Source organism: Ixodes scapularis, unplaced genomic scaffold (genome assembly GCF_016920785.2).
Source record: "Ixodes scapularis isolate PalLabHiFi unplaced genomic scaffold, ASM1692078v2 PGA_scaffold9__187_contigs__length_104089568, whole genome shotgun sequence".
Lineage (NCBI taxonomy): Eukaryota > Metazoa > Arthropoda > Arachnida > Ixodida > Ixodidae > Ixodes > Ixodes scapularis.
In genome coordinates, this window is record NW_024609884.1 from 34,607,175 (window position 1) to 34,625,702 (window position 18,528).

At 42.9% G+C, this 18,528-nt stretch overlaps 1 protein-coding gene across 9 annotated transcripts in view; it reads right to left on the bottom strand.

Annotated features, from left to right (window-relative positions):
• Positions 1–18,528, bottom strand: part of LOC8028528 (oxysterol-binding protein-related protein 6) — an 84,473-nt gene that overhangs the window by 32,438 nt on the left and 33,507 nt on the right. For 5 of the 9 annotated variants that reach the window (XM_040499062.1, XM_029975857.4, XM_029975843.2 and 2 more), the window contains 6 exons: positions 17,699–17,833; positions 17,540–17,634; positions 13,997–14,245; positions 11,528–11,711; positions 11,297–11,436; positions 7,234–7,350 (listed from right to left, as the gene is read on the bottom strand). In XM_040499062.1, the coding sequence (XP_040354996.1) occupies positions 7,234–7,350; positions 11,297–11,436; positions 11,528–11,711; positions 13,997–14,245; positions 17,540–17,634; positions 17,699–17,833 (920 nt within the window). Of the gene's footprint in view, positions 1–7,233; positions 7,351–11,296; positions 11,437–11,527; positions 11,715–13,996; positions 14,246–17,539; positions 17,635–17,698; positions 17,834–18,528 lie in introns of all 9 variants that reach the window. The other 4 variants (XM_029975863.2, XM_029975848.4, XM_029975827.2 and 1 more) reach the window with 1 other exon arrangement.

Genomic DNA, 18,528 nt, shown 5'->3' on the forward strand with positions numbered 1-18,528 from the left:
CTTTCCTGAAAATTTCCTGAACTTGGAAGGCTTCTACGGGCTAAATATAGAGTAAATAGCGCTTCCAATGAGAGGGAGATCTTCTGGCTATGTAAACGAGTATGAAGCGAAGCAGCAGTAAATAAAAAACGCAAAAAAAACTTGCTCCCTGATGACTCAAAGGGCTGCCTACATGTAGAAAATAATTTATTTTGAGGTAAATCCCGCATGTTTATAAATCAAAGTTTCTAAAACCATTCTTTGGAAGTTAATAAACACATCATTTTTTAAAAGCACATTTTTTTCGAAAAAATGTGAATTCTGAGGTTATATCCCCCTTAATTCAAACAAATATCAAAATTTTTGGTTTTCCCGACATGTGTTTAATGTATTTATAAGTCACTCAATTGGAACGGCGTATTCGTGTGATTCATACTTTTTGTACTCGTGGCCCCGTTGAGCTCGCTTCTTACCGAACACTGGTGCATTGCAGAGAAGCAGCAGCTGTAGAACCCGCTTCCGCGGGTGCTGCTTCTCCGCGGTGCACAAAACTTTTGGTGGATGAAAAAAATTTTGTTTTGAGGTGTCATGTGCTGTCTAAATAGTCCACGATAGACAACCTTTTTGAGGGATAAATAAATTTAAACATTTCACCAAACCATAATCAGGTATGTGCAGCCTACCTGACTATGATTACTAGGCCTATGTAAAGAAAATCATAAAATATCTTCTTTGTATGTGTAGCCATCCATATAACAAATCAGAAATTTATCTTGCATCATATTTACATCGATTTCTGATAATTCAAACAAAATTTGTGACTTCCTGGAGTTTGAAATAATGAAACCATGACAGAACAGTACACCACACAACAGCACGGTCAAAACAGCACAGCGTCAAAACAGCACAGCGTCGAAACAGCACAGCGTCGAAACAGCACGGAGACAAAATGGCACGCATCAAAATAGCACGCGAAAAAACGACACAGAGTCAGAAGAGCACGTGCAAAAACAGCACGGCGTGAAAACAGCACAGCGTCAAAACAGCACCGTGACAAAACGGCACAGCGTCAAAACAGGACATTGACAATATTTTGAAATTCGGCGTACTTCTTTTGGTTTTTATTCCAAACAGAAGGTTCAGGTTTATTGCGGTGAATATTTGTAGACTCAAACTTCTTGGTTCTTTTTGGTTTATTGACGAAAACCAGTATACTGACGAAAATGCAATATTTAAAAGTGTTTGTTTAAAATGTATAGCGAGTAAACCAGGTACTGGTTTTCTTATTTGTTGCTGTCTGTGGCAGCCGACGTGACCTGCTCTGCAAGACACACTGGAGCCCTATCGTGATTTGAAATTATTGTTGTGTGCTTGTATTTGTACACAGGACGAACATGAGCCTCACTACCACTTCGGTCGTAGAGGCAAATATCAAAATCCAGAAATTTGCAAGCCTTGTACTCGGTGCGTTTTTCCCCCCATTTTCACGGCTGCGAGGTGGTAAATTCACTCAGACTACAGAAACAACAATAAAACAATTGTATTTATGCCCTCCTCTAGCAGACGGAAGCTAGGGGTGTTAAAAAATGTGCGGCATTTACGGACGCCCTTGATTTTCATTGTTCAGTTCATGATTATACTCTCTTCTTTGAACAAAGAATTCGGCACAGAAATCCCTATTAGGTGAAAAACCCAGATTTCGTCCTCAAGACCCCTGCACCCCCAGAGTTTTTGTTGAAAGTTGAACAGGTCTTGGACACAAGCTGAAAACTGCGAAAGGAAGTGGCCATACGGTCAGTAATGAGTCACATCCCCCCACCCACCCCTCCAAATGCCCTCGAAAATACTGACCTTTTTCAGTTAAAACCGAATTTGGAAAAATGAATTCGGCCTACTTTTACCGGTTTTATTCTGTTTAAGCCAAAAATGCCAAACCCTAAATATAGCGTATGAAAGTATGGAGTTAAAAAATACATGTCTCAAAGTAGGCACTGTAAAGGAATGGAGGGTCTAGGCCAATTCGTTGAAAGCCAACTCGTCGACGGCTAATTTGTCGAACCTGTTCTCTTAAGAGCAAGTTCGGAGCAGGGAGTATACTCTATGCACACATGAAGGCTCCCTAAGCAGTACCAAAGCCCCCACTGGTGCGTATTCTGGCTACCGAGCAGTTCTGCTAATTTTGACGCCCAAGTTTGCTGGTGATGTCAGCTGCAATAAATTAATCAATCGCATGGCAATGTGCTGTTGTTAGTTGTCAAAAAAAAACAAAAAAACAGAAAGCGTGTGCGGCAAAGGTGTGCCCAGCCCATGCTGTACGTAAACAGTATACAGGCTGTGGCATGTTTCTGCTCCACTGGTTTCCACTCGATCGAGGCCCTTCGTCCGCAATAATCTGTGATTTTAACTCAAAACAACTTCTCGCCTGCGAGCTGCAGCCACGTGTTTCCAGGACATTTTATTCACGGCGAATGAACCCCGCAGAATGTGCTTATGGTACACCTTGAATACGCTCGACATTAAAGTCACCTTATCTTACCGGTTCTATCAATGCATCTGTAATCGGCGCATCTCCCGTTTTTTTAGGGGGGATGTTCTATGCTTAGGTGATAATTAAGAAACGACGAGTACAACGGAACCTCACCAAACCGCCGCAAACCAGATGGTTCACAACTTGAACTTACGGATTTATTTTTTTCAACAACTTTTTCTCTTTCGCTGGTTCTACAAGAAAGACCAACTGCGAAGCCAACGTCGTTGGAAAATATCACCTCTAACTACCCAATCTCTTCAGAGATCAGAGCAGTTAAGTAGTAGTAAATACTGCTAACTTTGTTTTTACCAATCACACAGCAGCAGCACTAAGGACATTGACTTGAGTGCGATCCCGTCGCCGCCAACAATAATTTTTTTATTATTTCTCCACAAGCTGTTAAATAATGCCATGCGATGTCCAACCCTTTTCCTTTACATTCTGTTTTGTTTTCACAAAACGCTACCTATCACAGCTTTTTTAATGCTCAACACTGATGGTTCGCCTTTTGCACTAAACAACTAGTCAGTAAAAGTTGCAGCAACCACAGCTAATAAGAGGAATTAATTGGAGTTAGCATAATGGTACCGAAAGAAGTTATCAAACCAAACGATTTATCAAAGCAAATTATTCGCGCAGAGAGAGGTGAAGAGTGCGCTCGAAGTTGCTACATGCGTGCTGTTTTGCCATTGTGCTGTTTTGACGCCGTGTTATTTTGGCACATGCTCTTCTGTCGCTAAGCCATTTTGAGGCTGTGCGTTTTGTTGCGTGCTATTTTGATATGTCGCCGTGCTGTTTTGATTGTGCTTTTTTGTCGCATGCTGTTTTGTCGTGTACTGTTCCGTCGCGTTCCCTGAATTATTTAGTCTACTGTACACGGAAGCACTGGAATATGTGCTGCCTCACTCAACGTAATATTGATGAAGCGGGGCACACACAAGCCAATTGAAATGCACTTGGTAGAGTGAGACAAAGTTAGCATGAGCAAGGCATCGGCAATTGAATGTATTTTACTAATATTAATTAGCGCCAAACACAAAATTTGACCAACTATGAGCTTGCGTTGAACATACACAACCTCTACCACGCTAGTATATTAGCTGTAGGGTGCCTTCCAATTGTGCAAGAAACTAAAACCGGCAATCACAATTATCTCGTGCTCTGCACACATTTCTGCCCGAGACTACCGTGAAATCCCTTTAGGGCACCCTCTCTCAATAGATCGCTCATCCCATTTTTCAGGCTAAATATCTGCGGTAATGGTACGTGTGACAAGAGAGTTGTAGCAGGTTCACGCGTTTTTGTACACAATCTGCGTGCGCAATATTGATTCCCGTGACACACAAGTTGATCCCTTTTTTTTCCGCTATTTGCACATGCAATATCGGCTCCCGTGAGATATGAGTTGTCGTTACGTTTATTGAACTGTGAAACACAAATCCGCTGCGACCGTGATCTGCAGTACAGGGGTGGAACTCATGAAATATACTTGGGAGCAGCCACGGGAGCAGCTGAAGCAGCTGTTTTGGAGCAGGTTGCGAGCAGCTAAAACTACGTTCTGGAGCAGGCTAGGAGCAGCTCAGATCAGCTTTCATTGCACTTCAGCTTGTGTCTTAGACAAGCACGGGAGCAATTTCAATTGTGCTTAGCAGCACAGATGAACATGAGTGTTTAGAGACCTAGATAGATGGGATAACAGTGTAACAGATACGAAAACTTGAAACTTTGTGAGCCTTAATGAGAACCAAAAGGCAAGTACCATATGTTTCTGAAGATAGTATCCTTGATATTTTCTGAGTGGCTTACAGCTGCTCAAAATGCAAACAAGCACTGCTTATCACACAACCCACACGTGCTCAAAATAGTAATCATATGCGCGAACCACGTGACGTGCGCAAGCAACGGACGTGCAGTTGCGTGGAGGAACAGGGTAACAAATTTCGAGTTTATCTTATTGTGCAACTCAATATTGAAGCAGCAGACAACGATTAACGGAGTTATCGTATTCGAAGCGATAAGCAGGAGCAAGGTTAAAGTATGCCGAGCAGATCTACCGCTCGCGTGAGAGCTGCTGGCCGGCAAGGTTTCGGTTTGGACCGCGTTTCAGTTCTATCAAATCACGATTTATCTTGCGGGATTGCAGTTCCAACTTCTAACGATGAAGTACTAAAAGGGATATTTTGCTCATTTATTTTCAACTGGCTAACGTCCAGATCCCCGGCCGCAGAGCCTCAGGCGATCTGACGCTGAATGACTAGACCTCACCTCTGCCGACTTGCTGAACCACTGATAGTTGAAGAAGAACAATCCAGTCGCAGGTGCTGTAGCGCTAGGAATCCGACCCCCAAATTTTTTCGCACGCTTCCGACTCGAGATACGCAGGGAGAATAAACAGAACAAAGGATTGCAAGGCCGACCAAGCTAAACGCGCTCATTCTTGCCAACCGAGTCGATAGAAACCGAAACGAAGACAAAATACAATTTTTTTGGCGCACGTTTTGCGATTTGGTGCATAATGGCGCGAGGAATTGGTTGTGGCGCAGTTTCCGCAACATGGCGCAGGATGGCGCAGACAAATGCGCCTGGCGCAAAATGGCGCAAATGGCGCAGCCGTTCCACCTCTGGCAGTATCCGTACCCATGACGCGAGAGCTTGTGGCGGGTTCCAACGTGTCCTTCGCACCGTGTAAAATAAATCTGCTGTGTTTGCAATCTGCAGTATCTTTTACTGTGACACAGGAGTGCCTAGCGAATTCCCGCGTGTTTATCGCATCGTGAAACGCAAATTTGTCGTGTCCACGATCGGCGGATAGCCCATCCCATGTTTTTCACCTTATACCTCTTCATTGTTGGCAGGCGTCCTTAAGGGGGAACACTGGTCTTAAAGCTTTCTTTTTCATTTTATCGCCAAACCCAATGAAACTGCACAAGTTTGTTCAGCTTTTTGTGCTGATTTCATATATCTGGTAATTTTTCCAGTCAGTAGAATGGTCCTTGAAATAATTAAAACTTGCCTGCCTTTGTTTGGAAAAACGATAGAAAAAAATCTGCTCAACAAAATATTCTTTTTAACACATGGCTAGATACTACAATCTGTAGAGAATATAATGTTGGGAGCACTCTTAAGATAGACTTATTATTAGTGATTTTACCACACATTGAAGTTCAGTGCTCAATGCACGGCTAACAAGTAATATAAAAAAAATCAAATAGAAACTTTACTAGACTTACGTTAAAAAATCTGCTCTCAACATTGTATGCTTCACGCATTCAGCTTCACATTTCAAGAACGTTTTTATTTCTATCTCCTCTAGATGCTGAGATATCCCTCTTGCAAATTTTCAACGAGTCCAAAAATTGTTTTGTGGAAACAATGTTTTAGAGTCAACTTCAATGCACATTCAGCCCACATGGATGTTATAAATTGATTTATAGCTCAAATATTCATTCACAAAATTGTAAGCCTGGTAGATTCAGAAGAAAAGCCATTGTCATTTTCAAAAGAATGCAGTTTTAGAAAGTTTTTGACTCCAAAGACCCATGATAACTACCCTAAAATCCCTTAAGGGATTTTAGGGTAGTTATCAAGACGGCAGAACAGGGTTGTTCATTGTCTCTTCTCAACACCCAACCAATCTCAGGTGCAACTTTGCACCAAGTAAAATGCTGATGCTCGCCAACCCTCTTATAACACTCGCAACAGCTCGGGTTAACTTCACCATAGCAGTATATACACCCTAAAGCCAACCGAAACAGACTTTTATAGAGGTTTGTCTGCCTCTATAACAGGGTTGGCCAACTGCGGCTCTTTGCGGGTCCAAGTGCGGGTAGCAGCTCCCTCTTAAGCGTACCTTCCCCCTCCCCTCCACTAGACCAGAAGAGGAGAGAGCTACGAAATAAAAGACAGCTTGCGTTTTGGCAGTCTTGTGCCAAAACACATACACCGTGCAAGGTAGATTCACTTAAAATGGTCTTTTTTTACAGCTCTTTGCATATGACCGTCTGGCCACCCCTGCTCCATAACATCTCAACATCTAAGCCCCAAAACTAGGGGTGTCGGGAACTTTTGTCAAACCAGATTTTCAGGTCAAACTTTCGGGACGAACCTTCAAGCTTTTCACCAGATTTGACCGGGTCGACTTTGTGGACAGTGTGGCCAGACCTGGATACAAGCATGTCTAGGTTTGGAGAATTCTTTTTAATGCGAAGTGTTATTTTATTTTATGAACATTCGCAATTAAAGGTAGCCAATTCTAATCACTGAAGAAGTTATTAACTTTTTGTACTGTATTAACTGAAATAACCAATCAGCGCTGCCCTTAATTCATCCCTTAGCCATCACCATCCAATCCAAAACCAACTGGCCAGCCTGTCACGCATGCGCACACGAGCCGAACCTCAATACAAGCTTCGTCAAACTTTCCACTAAAAGTTTGAAAAAGCCGAACTTCGTCGAACTCGAACCTCGGCCGGCTCGCGACACCCCTATCCAAAACTACAAAATAGCAAAGTGAAAAAAATAAAAATAATAAAAGCAATCAAGAGGAAGGTTAACTTAGTGCAACCACATTAAAAAAGAATATTGGCAAGCAAATCAGTTTACACGTTCTCAGCCGACTCAAATTATGCCTTTTTTTTTTTTTCAGATTAATCAACAAATCAAAGCTCAAAATAGAAAGAAACATTACACTTGTCCAGCTGAATTAAAAAAATCGTTCAGCTCACTGTTGGCTCCTCGAAACTTTCACCCGCTGGACTTTCAGGAGGTGGAAACGAAGATGGATCGGAATCTTCATGAATCCTTCGAAGGCAAGCACGCAAGTCATAGTTTTGCTGGAGGGCCTGGAATAAAACAGATTTTTTAAATCACATTTCACCCCTCGTTGCAACTAGAGTGCTAGTCCCATTATTATCCTAAATAATAGTATTGGTGTGCGACTATTAGAAATTTCAAATACACATAAAATATAGCCTGGATACCCGATATGAAAACTGCCTCTTTGGCACATTCCGAATATTTAGTTTGGTTGAATATTTGGTAAAATGACAAAACATTTTTGCCAGGCAGGCTTGATGAGACTATAGGAATCTTCAGAAAACCACAATTAAATAACCACATCACACAGCCACGAGGCCATTTGATTGGCTCTTGTGCATGCCACCATCATTTCTGCAATGGCGTTAGTAGTGTTCGGCTTCCTTTTTCTATACTCTGTTCACCCTTAAGGGGGCACACCCCCTAGGGGGGTCAACTTTTGAACTCTTGTATTAAAATTAATGAAATTTACATGGTAGGCTGGTGGTCATGCTAGAGGGTGTATAACAAAGTTTCAGGTCTGTCGGTTAAATGAGAAGGAAATTAGAGTAGCTTCTATCAGCAACACGCCTACCTTGTTTAGTTAATCTATCGTCAGAAAACTATCACAATATTCAAGATTTTTATTTGCTAGATATGTAGCAGAATGTCTAGAGGGTGCGGCTATGGAACATTTTTTCTAAAAAGTAATTTATTTCTATAAATTTTCTCTTCTGCAAAATTGGTCAACTTTTTGGTCTGCTTTGTCTTCGTCAAAATTTCAACAATTTTTATAAAAGACACCCGTAAAGTGACAAAAAAGTTCCATAGCCGCATTCCTTATTAAATTTCAGTCAGGAAAAAGGAAGAATGAGCCTTCTCTGTTTTGCAATTATCAAACGATAGATTGACTAAAATGGAGTTTATACCAAAAAGTGGAACGGAGAAAAATGCGTTCAAGGTACTCCAAACCCTACCTTTTCTTCAGCTTTGGTGGACAGAAAATAATTTATAAAAAATTAACTATGATGTGAAAATTAATTAATCTTTTTGGGAATACTCTCTAGATGTTGGTGGATGTAAATATGTTATTTTTCAAAATCGGCTTTTTTTGCAGAAATTTTTTTTTCTGGGCAGTGTCTCCCCTTAAGCTGAGACTGCAGCCAAAGCGACAAGCACGAGCTACCCTGCGCTCCTGGCTTTAAACCGTGCATTCCTAGCACGAGTGCTTGTTCTGCGGAAGAACGCTTCAAAGCAGCAACCTCAAGTTCTCATGCTTGTTGCATTGGCTGCATGCAATCTCAGTTTAAGGGTGAACAGAGGTATGTAAGCTTCCATCATTTGGGACGGGAGGGGGAGGGCAAAAAATAGTGAGCGCATCATTGTCACTGGGGTTCCGTGTTTTTGGCAAAGAACGATAAGCTCAGAAAATCAACCGTTGAACCTGTTTTACACAATTCAGAGAAAACCGTCAAAAAAAAAAAAAAAAAACTCCGATATGAAGCTCAAAGTTAACCCCCAAACCCGTTTTACCAAAAAAAAAAAAAAATCCAAAATGAAGCTGTCTTTGTAAGAAAAGCAAAATCTTCACAAAAATAAATCTTTTTCTACAGCTTTATTTTGTGTTGATCAGAAACACAGCCCCCTCCAAGTTGTCCGCGAGGCAGCTTCTTTCTTGGGGGAACCGTGCCCATGTCCAGTTTCCTTCTATAAGTACCCAAACGTCTTCTCATTATTCGAGTCGTGCACATATTCCCTGGAGGTGGGGGATCCCATGTCCATGTCCCATTTTCTTCAACTTAAGCCCCCATAAATGCGGACCTTTTGCCGAAAGCCAAAACTTGACACCAAAAATTAATGTGAAAAAAAAAAAAAAATAGAAGATAAACAAACTTTGAAAACACGGAACCCCAATTATAACCTTGTAAAAATGCACAACCTTTACTTCATTTGAAAAAATAAATAAATTTGGGAATAGTTGAGTTTTTCGTTGCACCAAAGCTGAACGAGGAGCACCACCCTTATAAGACAGCCCCTAATGGCAATATGCATATATGCTGCTAAAGGCACACAAATTTTGTTCTTTCATTTTAAGGGGAGACGTGGGTCGAAAAGTCGCAATTTTCTGAAAAAATTTCACTTTTTCTTTTTTGTTGCATTGCCGACCTTGGACTATAACCTTTCATTTCTGAAAATATCAAGCTGAAAATCGCAAAAGAAAATATCTAAAAATGCGTCCAAGTGAGCAGTGGTGACGTGAAAACCGGGCAAAATTCGCGAAAATTTGTGTGGTTTGCGTCCTTTTGCCGCGAAAGTAACGTGCCACCAGCCATTTCGCATGCGGCGGCAGCCGTCTCCTCCGCTCAATAGTAAAATATGGCTGCTGTGCCCGAAAACCAAGTTCGCCTCCAGGACTACTGTGGAGACGGCCACAGCGATTGCTGTACTTTGGTACAACAAAGGCCATACAGGCTTTGAAAGAGTGCTGGAAGAGATTGGAGTACTTCCTTCTGAAGATTTGGTCATGCATGGTGACCATTGCGATCAAATGCGCATCAAGAAAATTAACACCAAGCAAATAGTGGAAGCCAGGGCACATCGTCGCAGCACAGTGAAGAGGGCCCGGAGTGAGGAAACAACCCGCAAGAGCCAGGAGGGACAAAGTTATTGTGCTGGAGGGTTTTAGAAACTTGCCAGTGCATTTTGCCATTGTGGCCAGATTTTATGCAAATAGAGTGGCATTTCAATGAATAGAAACTTCACAAACTTTCAAACTTGTTTTTCTCATTTTCACGTTTTTTGAAAATTTCACGTTTTCCGGGCAGCCTTTTGTGAACTTATAGTTAACCTATAGTAACCAAATTTGATACACATGTTCTTCAAGACATGTAGAGGGCTGATATCTAATTGAAACTGAATTTTCTATCACCATTAGTTATGAAACTTCTTATTTATTGTTTCAAGGTAGACAGAAAATAATTAGGTACAGAGCACAAACTTTTTTTTGCATAGTTCTAGTATTTTTGTGCAAGGTGTGGCTAGATATCAGCACTCTGCAACCTCTGAAGGGCCAAATAAGATACAGCACGATACTTTTCTTGCAAATTTAGTATATCAAAACCTTTCCGGAAAAAGTGCTCTTTTTTTGCATTGTGTATTTCATAACTCGATAACTATAGTAACTAGGTGAAAACTAAATACATATTTGAAATCCGCATGAAAAACTATACCAAGGGCTGAATTTTTATGTCTCTAGTTAAAGAAATAAAAAAAAAGTTGTTTCGGGGAGCGTATCCCCTTAAGTAGATTCATACTAACTGGCCCAGCTCTGCCTATTGTAACCTTTCACATGAGACTATATTCCCCAGCTTACTGCAAAAGCACACCTGTTAGCTTTTTTTTTTAACCAAAAATTAATTTTTTTTATATTAAAATCCAGTTGCTTGTTACAACTGGGTTCTAACTACTGGTTTCTTTACAACTTCACATGGCTGACGAGAACAGATTAGGAAAGGGAAGAGAACAGTTTAGGAAAACCTGCACTTGAGTCTCAAGGTACTCAGTTGTCACGTACGGAATAACCGGGAGGAGTCAAGTCACAAAGAAGGTGCAAGAATGATATTCCAGACGCATGTCAGTGCAGTGCAACATTACTATGATAAGTGCAACATGTCCTTTGTAAGTGGGCTACTCATGTTAGTCTTCAGGTTACCAGGATGCTGAAAACATGTACAGCAAGGGTACATTCGGGCATGACTGCATGCTCACACTCGGGCGAAACAGTGAAAGAAGAGCAAGGGAGATAAAAAGCTATACTGTAGTTGTACATCGCAAAGCAACTAGAGCTTTGAGCGATAGTCAAAACCCAGCACCTGACACTCCAAATACCATCACAGAATCTTAGTTCTACAAGCGGAAGGTAGGCCCACATTGAAGCACGCTTTGAAAAGATACACACTTAACGTATGTGAAAAACCATACACAAAAGCTCACCTGAGACAGTGCATTTTTTAGATTTGCAACCAGGGCAGCATTTCCGCCACCACCAGGAAGGTTCTCCGACTCAATGTGCTGCTTAAGGCGCTCGCGCTCAGTTTGTAGACCCCGTAGCATGGTCCGAAGTCCTGTATGCACTAGAAGCAGACCACCATCACGAGGAACGCTGAAGTCAGCGGGTGATAGAGTCGCAAACAAGTTGCACCAAGGCAAGCCTGCACACCTCACCTTCTTTCGCAAGTGAGAGGAACTGTTCCATGTGCCGGAAGACACCCGTCGAATCGTATGAACAGTACGAGACCAAAGAGGTTGTGTCCGACACCTGCCCTGTTAGCGTGCTGTCCATCGCCAGCGACGGGTGAGAGCAGCTCAGGTACCCCATGTCACGAATTGATAGGGATGCAGAGCCGTCCTGCTGGGAACAGACCGAAGACCCACTACCATGAATTGTCAGCCTTCAACAGGAACAGATATTGTATGTGTGAGATACATACATAAATAAGGCGTAGACAGTCTGCAGCGGACTATAGTCGGATACAGATTAAGCATGTGCCAAAAGATCCACCTGCAGCATGAGCTTTCCGCCTTCGGTAACACTTCGAGGCCTCATGAGAACGCCGTCAAAGTGTGATGAAAGGCGACAAGCACGTGCTATGGGCAGAGCATCTGTCACATTCTGAACTTTCATCTCACTATGAATACCTTGCTTGTCCTCTGTTTGTTGCAAACAGAGGCCAGATGTTGATAGCAATAAAATCCAACTACAAGTATTAATCAAAGAAGTATGCATGAAATTCAGGTTATTTTAAGTTACAACACAAGTCTTAGGCTGGCCTTCTCAATGCCCTAGATAAAGCCTGTCTGTCCATGCACACGCTATACTCCGTTTACGATAACTTGGCGAACTGTGGAGGCTGTGGCCCCCGCGATCCAATAAGGGCGCTGGAGCAAGGCACGTGAAAACGTTACCGCCACAGCAACAGAGCCCTCTGCGGCAAAAAATAGTTCTAGGCCTCTTCTTTTTTTTAACGGCAATTGAACTTGCACGATTCCATCTATAACGAGAAGATATGAAGAATATAAAGAATATTAATCACAAAACAAAAAGTTATGAGTTTCAATTATATTTAAACCAAAAAAGTGTGATGCCACATCCGTATTCACTAAATTTTTTTCGTCTTGCAGCGCCATGGCCGTTGGGGATCGCAGTTGTGTAATCGGCAGTTTCCGCTCAAAACATCGCACTGCGCCCTGGCATTAGCACCCGTCACAGATTCGCAGCTGAATTGAGCGTATGGTTGCCTCATGTACTGTTCCCAAAGTGCTCGCTATTCTAGCGGACGGATATGTTGCAGCTGTGAACTTTCATCCAAAGTTGGTTGTTTTCAAAGTAGACGACTCTTGGCTAGCAGGCGACGGCAAGTTCCTCGCGCCTCACATTTGGCGTGGTGACACAAATGCTCCCGTGAAGTCGGGTCACGTGCCTCGCTCCAATGCTCTTATTGGGTCGCGGGGCCCTAAAATCCACAGTTCACCAAGTTATCGTGAAACGGAGTATAGTTTTGCAAATTAAAGGGATATTGAATCGAAACTTAAAATATACCTCTCACGTTCAAAATTAAGTTAGACATGATCAACTCAATATGCCAATCACAATCGCACATTGTATTTTGAACAGTTGACCACATTTTTTGTTCCAAAGGACCGATTCCAGTGAGTGCTCGAAGATTGGCCATCGAAGAGCTTGATGCATCACAGAAGCTGGACCAGACTAGACGTCACTTGGTCAGAACATGCAAAGCTTCTTGGGGGCTGGCGTGGTTATGAGCTCTGTCACTTGACGTCGTCAAGGCATTACAACCTGTTCGTTTTTGGTTGCCCCTCCCTGGGCCGGGAGAGAAGGGAACTCTGGTTCGACAGGACTCACGCGCACGCAGCTTGTGTATGCACTTGAGCGGCGCTGCTCTCAAGTGCATACAGTCTAAGCTCGTTATGAGAGACCTTGTTTTTGACCAAGATTTCGGTCTGTTGTAAAAGGAGTATGTTGTATGCAGATATGAAGTCGAGTCAATGGTATATAAAGGAAAACCAACCCAACTTCACAAATCGGTATGTTATATCCAAATGTCTGTTTTGACCAGGTCTGTTGCAATGAGCTTAGACTGTAGTGACGTAACGACATTCAGTTTATTCCTTTTAAATAATGTTTTGGAGTCTTTTCGAGCAAAAAATTGGTGTCTCCAGGGTGTGACCAGAACATGATTGACATTTAGACAATAAAATAGGTGCTAGAATTTCGTTGCAGTATGCCTTTAAATGAATACCGAGAACATAGCTTACAAGAGTATCTCTGGCATGCTACTACATACATGCATTGTGAGGAGGCCTTTCCCTCTCATCTTGTCTAACACAATTTTTTTATTGTTGTATAATGGAGCTCAGGTCAACAGGCTCGCTGCATTCTTTAGTGCGTTGAACTCAATTCCAAATTTGAATTGAATGATTCTGGCCAATTAGTAGTTATTACGGTGCAAAGTGAGAGTGCAGATGATGTGGCCTACCTTTGCACCGGAGCTGTGAATGGTGCAGCACTACTCAATTCAAAGTTTTACAACTCGTATTAGACAGCACCCTTAAATTGAGTGTAATTTTACTGCTCCTTTTAAGTCCTAAAAGTGAAACCAAAGGTGCCCCCACCGATTTACTGTCCCCACGGTTCACATCAGCCAGGTTGTCCATGCTGGCCGAAATGTCGTGGGCTGCCGCGGCCTCCTGCGACACTGTGATTTCTACTTGAAGCGGGGCTTTGCCACCGCTGCCCGCCTTGCCCTGGGAGCTGGACCCAGGCTCGGCTTCCTTTTTGCCCCTCCGGATACGCTTCAGGTGGAACCTTTTGCGGTCTTTCTTCTGAACTCCTCCGACTGTCCCATGCTCCATCTCGGGAATCTGGACACACCCGCTTTACATTACCAAATGAGCTACTAACTTTGCACAAACTAGGCACGTGTAAAGATAGCAGCTTCACATGCACGTGTCCTAATTAATTTCCAAACATTCGTTAAGTCACACCAGAGTGGTGCAAAAACACACCCGGGGGCTATTGAAAACTTCAGACTGTCAACAGCTACCTAGAAATATGACCTATAGTCGTGACAGGGTAAGAGTTCAGGGGACGCCCTTCCCTCCTTGAGATGTACCAGTTAATTTAGGATAATGCGAGGTTATATTTACTCAACTGTTTAGGTTACACTCGGCTCATGTTACCAGAAGCATCTTGTCTGGTCTCGTCAGGTCTGCTGCGGACCACGCCTGGACTGTGGCATCCAGGCATTGTGCTTCTCCGTGGCTCACAACTCAGCTTTCCCCTCCCGGTGTCTCCACATCATATGCGGCAATGTTCACCATACACGGCAGACAAGCACGTAATACAGAGCAATATCTTCCCCTTAAAAAAAAACCTTGCGTTTTCAAGGGCCTAGTAGCATAGGTGACTGGCGCATCCATGCTGATTTTCTAAGAGGAGGGCTGCCACTTGTGTTGTCATGTGTGCCCTTAAGTTGTAAAGCGGGCGAGTTTGGAGTGCCTGCTTCCGGTGTTGCAGGATTCTTGAATCGAGGTTGGAGAGTTGTCATTGGAAATCTGAGACGATGAACCATTTCACCGACTGATGCTGGAAGAAGGGGCGAACTTTATGTTTTTGCGCACTTGAGACTATCGTTTTAATTTATATAGTCCCTCTTCCACCCTAGGGTACATGTCTCGGCTGTTCAATGTGCCGTTTTTAGGTATTCCTGTTGTTTGTGAGAACCTCGTACGTTCAGTTCCTTAAAACTCGCACGACGATGCCTTTAGACCACTTCTTGCCATTCCTGTAGTCTCTAGCCCAGACCCGGTCGTTCTGATGTAGGTGTCGTTCTTTAAGTTGCACGAGGTGTGCTGCTTTGCCTGTTCCGATCGCACTAGATCGATTACTGATGGTCTGAGAAGGTCGAACCTTGTGCAAAATTCTTCTCCCGTCGTCATTTTGGCGGATGTTGAGCCAGTTGTCATGTGCGGGGTCGTCCATTATGCTACCAAGGAAGTTATGTCAGGCCTCTTCCATTGTCAGTCCCAACTTCAAGCTTGTGTTGACAGACTTCTTTAATAATCCCCCAAAAGTTATTTGCTACACCGTTCGTTGCAGGGCGATTGGGGGGGGGGGGGGGGGGGGGGGGGTAAAAATGCACTGTTTTTGTCATAAAATCCTGGAATTATCTTATCGGAATTATGGGCCATTGTCTGTCACAATCTTTTCTGCCAGTCTATATTTTGCAGAGAGAGTTGAAAACACTCTTATGGAGGCTGCCGAAGTCGCTGAGCTAATGGACACTGCCTCTTTCGAGTGTGCATCGATGATCAACAAGAAATTTCTTCCCTGAAAGGGTCCTGCGAAGTCTGCAAGCAGGCATTGCCAGTTCTTTTTGGGGTATTTCCAAGGGTGTAGGGAACTGTGGCTGCCTCGTTGCTCACTTCCTTGCATGGATGGCAACTCCGGACCATTGTTTCAATGTCATGATCCAGAAACGGCCACCAGACGTAGTGTCGTGACAGTCCCTTCATCTTTGTCATCCCCGCATGACCTTGAAGCAAGACGTTCAAAACATGCTTTTGGTACCTAGAGGGTGTGACGACACATGTTCCCCACATTAAGCAGTCGAGCTCCATGGCGAGTTCCGTTCTGCGAAGGAAAGTAAGGCTTGAGGTCCTCGGCATTTACATCTTCCAACCATTCTTCCATGGCGAGTCTTAATACCTTAGACAACACAGTGTCCCTTTGTGTCTCTCTGCTGACCTTCTTATGTGTCAATGGGAGTGCTTGAAATTTTTCGTAGATGGAGAATTTCAATATTTTCTACTCGTGTGGTTTCCAATTCTGTAGCGCTCTTGTCAGTCATTGGGAGTCTTGACAGCATGTCCGCAACAACGTTCTTGTCAGTCGACACATACTTTATGTCAAAGTCGGACTTTAACAGGATGATCGCCCATCGCTGCATTCTTGCTGCAACCGTGCCTGGGAACGAGCACTTGGGTGGAGGTCGCCTCCTCTCCAGCGTTTGCACTGCAGAAGTGGGAAGAGCTAGATGGAACTTCCCCTAAACTCTTAACCTGTCACCGACTAAAAGCTTCCCCACTGTGGCCCCAGGTAAGAGAAAACATGCTGCCTTCCCCCCAGAGTACTGCAATTCCACTGCAAAAGCACAAAGCAGAAAACAAATTACCTCCTAATGTGCAGTGATGTATGGCAATGATGGGGACCATGGCACGACATACTCAAAGGGTACAATAACAAGTTAGCAAGTGTGTATTTCTCTGCTCAATTTAAACATGAAAGCTATGAATCTTGCCGTTTCCCAGAGATTAGACCACACTAAAAAAAAATACAAGAAATAGCATGCCGCACATCTGTTGTTCAAACGCCGTTTTTCCCACGAACAATAAATCAGTGGAATAGGCTCCCCGAAGCTGTTGTTTCGGCTTCAGATGAAACTTTTGATTGTCTTTTGAGTCGTTACTCACACGGGAATGAACCATGACTAATGTATTGTTTTGCACTGTGCTGATGTTAGCAGCTTATAGTGGATATGTGTATGTTGTGTTCCAAGTGGTGTTTTCTTGTTGTTCTTTTTTTGTTGTTATTGTGCATTGTAGTATTTGTAGCAATGTCAGCATGTATTGATATTTTTTCATTTCCATTCGTGTATTTGTTGTGTTTCCATGTAAGTTACACCCCTACAATAATGCCCCCAAGGCAAAATGTAAGTAATAAATTAAATAAAAAATAAATAACAAGACTAAATTTGTCAAAAACCTTGTATAATCGCCAAGAGTTTATGAAACGGAGCCTCAGTGGTGCCACCTTTCCAAAGTCAACAAAAGAATGCCCAGTCCACTGTTTCCGTAATAAAGGACATGTGCGTATAGTACTTCCGTTTCCTTGTTCATCACTAATGCCCGTTACACAGCTCCCATCGCTGCTGTATGCAAAAAGCATACAGTATAAACTAGTCAAAAGAAGGAAGACTGTGCTTCCAAACTTAATCCTGTACCCCAAGATGCAAGTTAAGACTCTCTCTGTTACCATCCAGCGACAGTATATAAGAATTGAGAACAGAAAAACTAATATAGCAACTGACAAAGATGAGCAAGCATTCATTAAATAAACAAAAGGGCAACCCCAAAACATTTGCACTGGGCCAGTACCTCCAAGTAATTTGAAGAGATGCCACTTGGACTATTTTCGATTAGCTGAAGCAGATTTGCCAGTTGGAATATCTTCTCTTGCAGCATGGATGCATCTGTCGAGCAAATTGGTGCATGAGGTTATTCCAAACCCAAAGATCCCAAATCCAATGAAACCACCTTTGTTTCCATGGTCAATGGCCGTAGAATCTAAAATCCAAGCAGCTACACGGTTCTGTTGCTGGATGAGAGGACTTCGTATTAGCCGAGAATTCTCCCCCATTATAGCCGATGGCAAGCCACTGGGTTCCATACCTGCACAAATAATGCAAATAACAGAGGTTTTAATGCTAATTATAACTTGACAACAATCATCAGGAACCTAAAACACTTTGTTTTGAAATTGTTTTTCTACAACAGAGCAAATAAAAAATACCTTGCTCTAAGGCTATGACACAGCAAGAATTCAAAATTACTTCTTGCCCTTTTGTATCACAGATCATATTTGGAAGAATCCCATCAATGGAGCCCTAATGCTCGCATAAGCCCTCGACAGCTTGTTTTATCAGTGAACATGCTACAAAACAATGATGCACATGTGCAAACAGCAATAAACAAAAGTGCCTACACTGGCACTCTCATTGTGGACCACAACATATTTTCATAAAAGATGTCCATGGGAAGTGATGTGAACTGTTTCATAAAAAGAGAGGGTTCCATCAAAATCCTGTGTGCTAGACCTTCGCAATAATCGCCTTCTGGGAGTTGCCATCTTTGTCTCCTGGGCTGTGGAACATGTCCTGAGCATGCGCAGTAGCTCTCTTCCACGGAATATGAGACCACCCACAGTCCAGCGAGTCAGCATTTTTTGCCTGGATGATAAGTGCTGGAAGGCCATAGCACCGTGCCTAATTAGCTAGCATAATTAGCTACCATAGCATACCGTGCATTCGCCCATTCCACATTAAGCGCCCATTCCCAAATTTGTAAGATCTGAGGAAATATGCGCA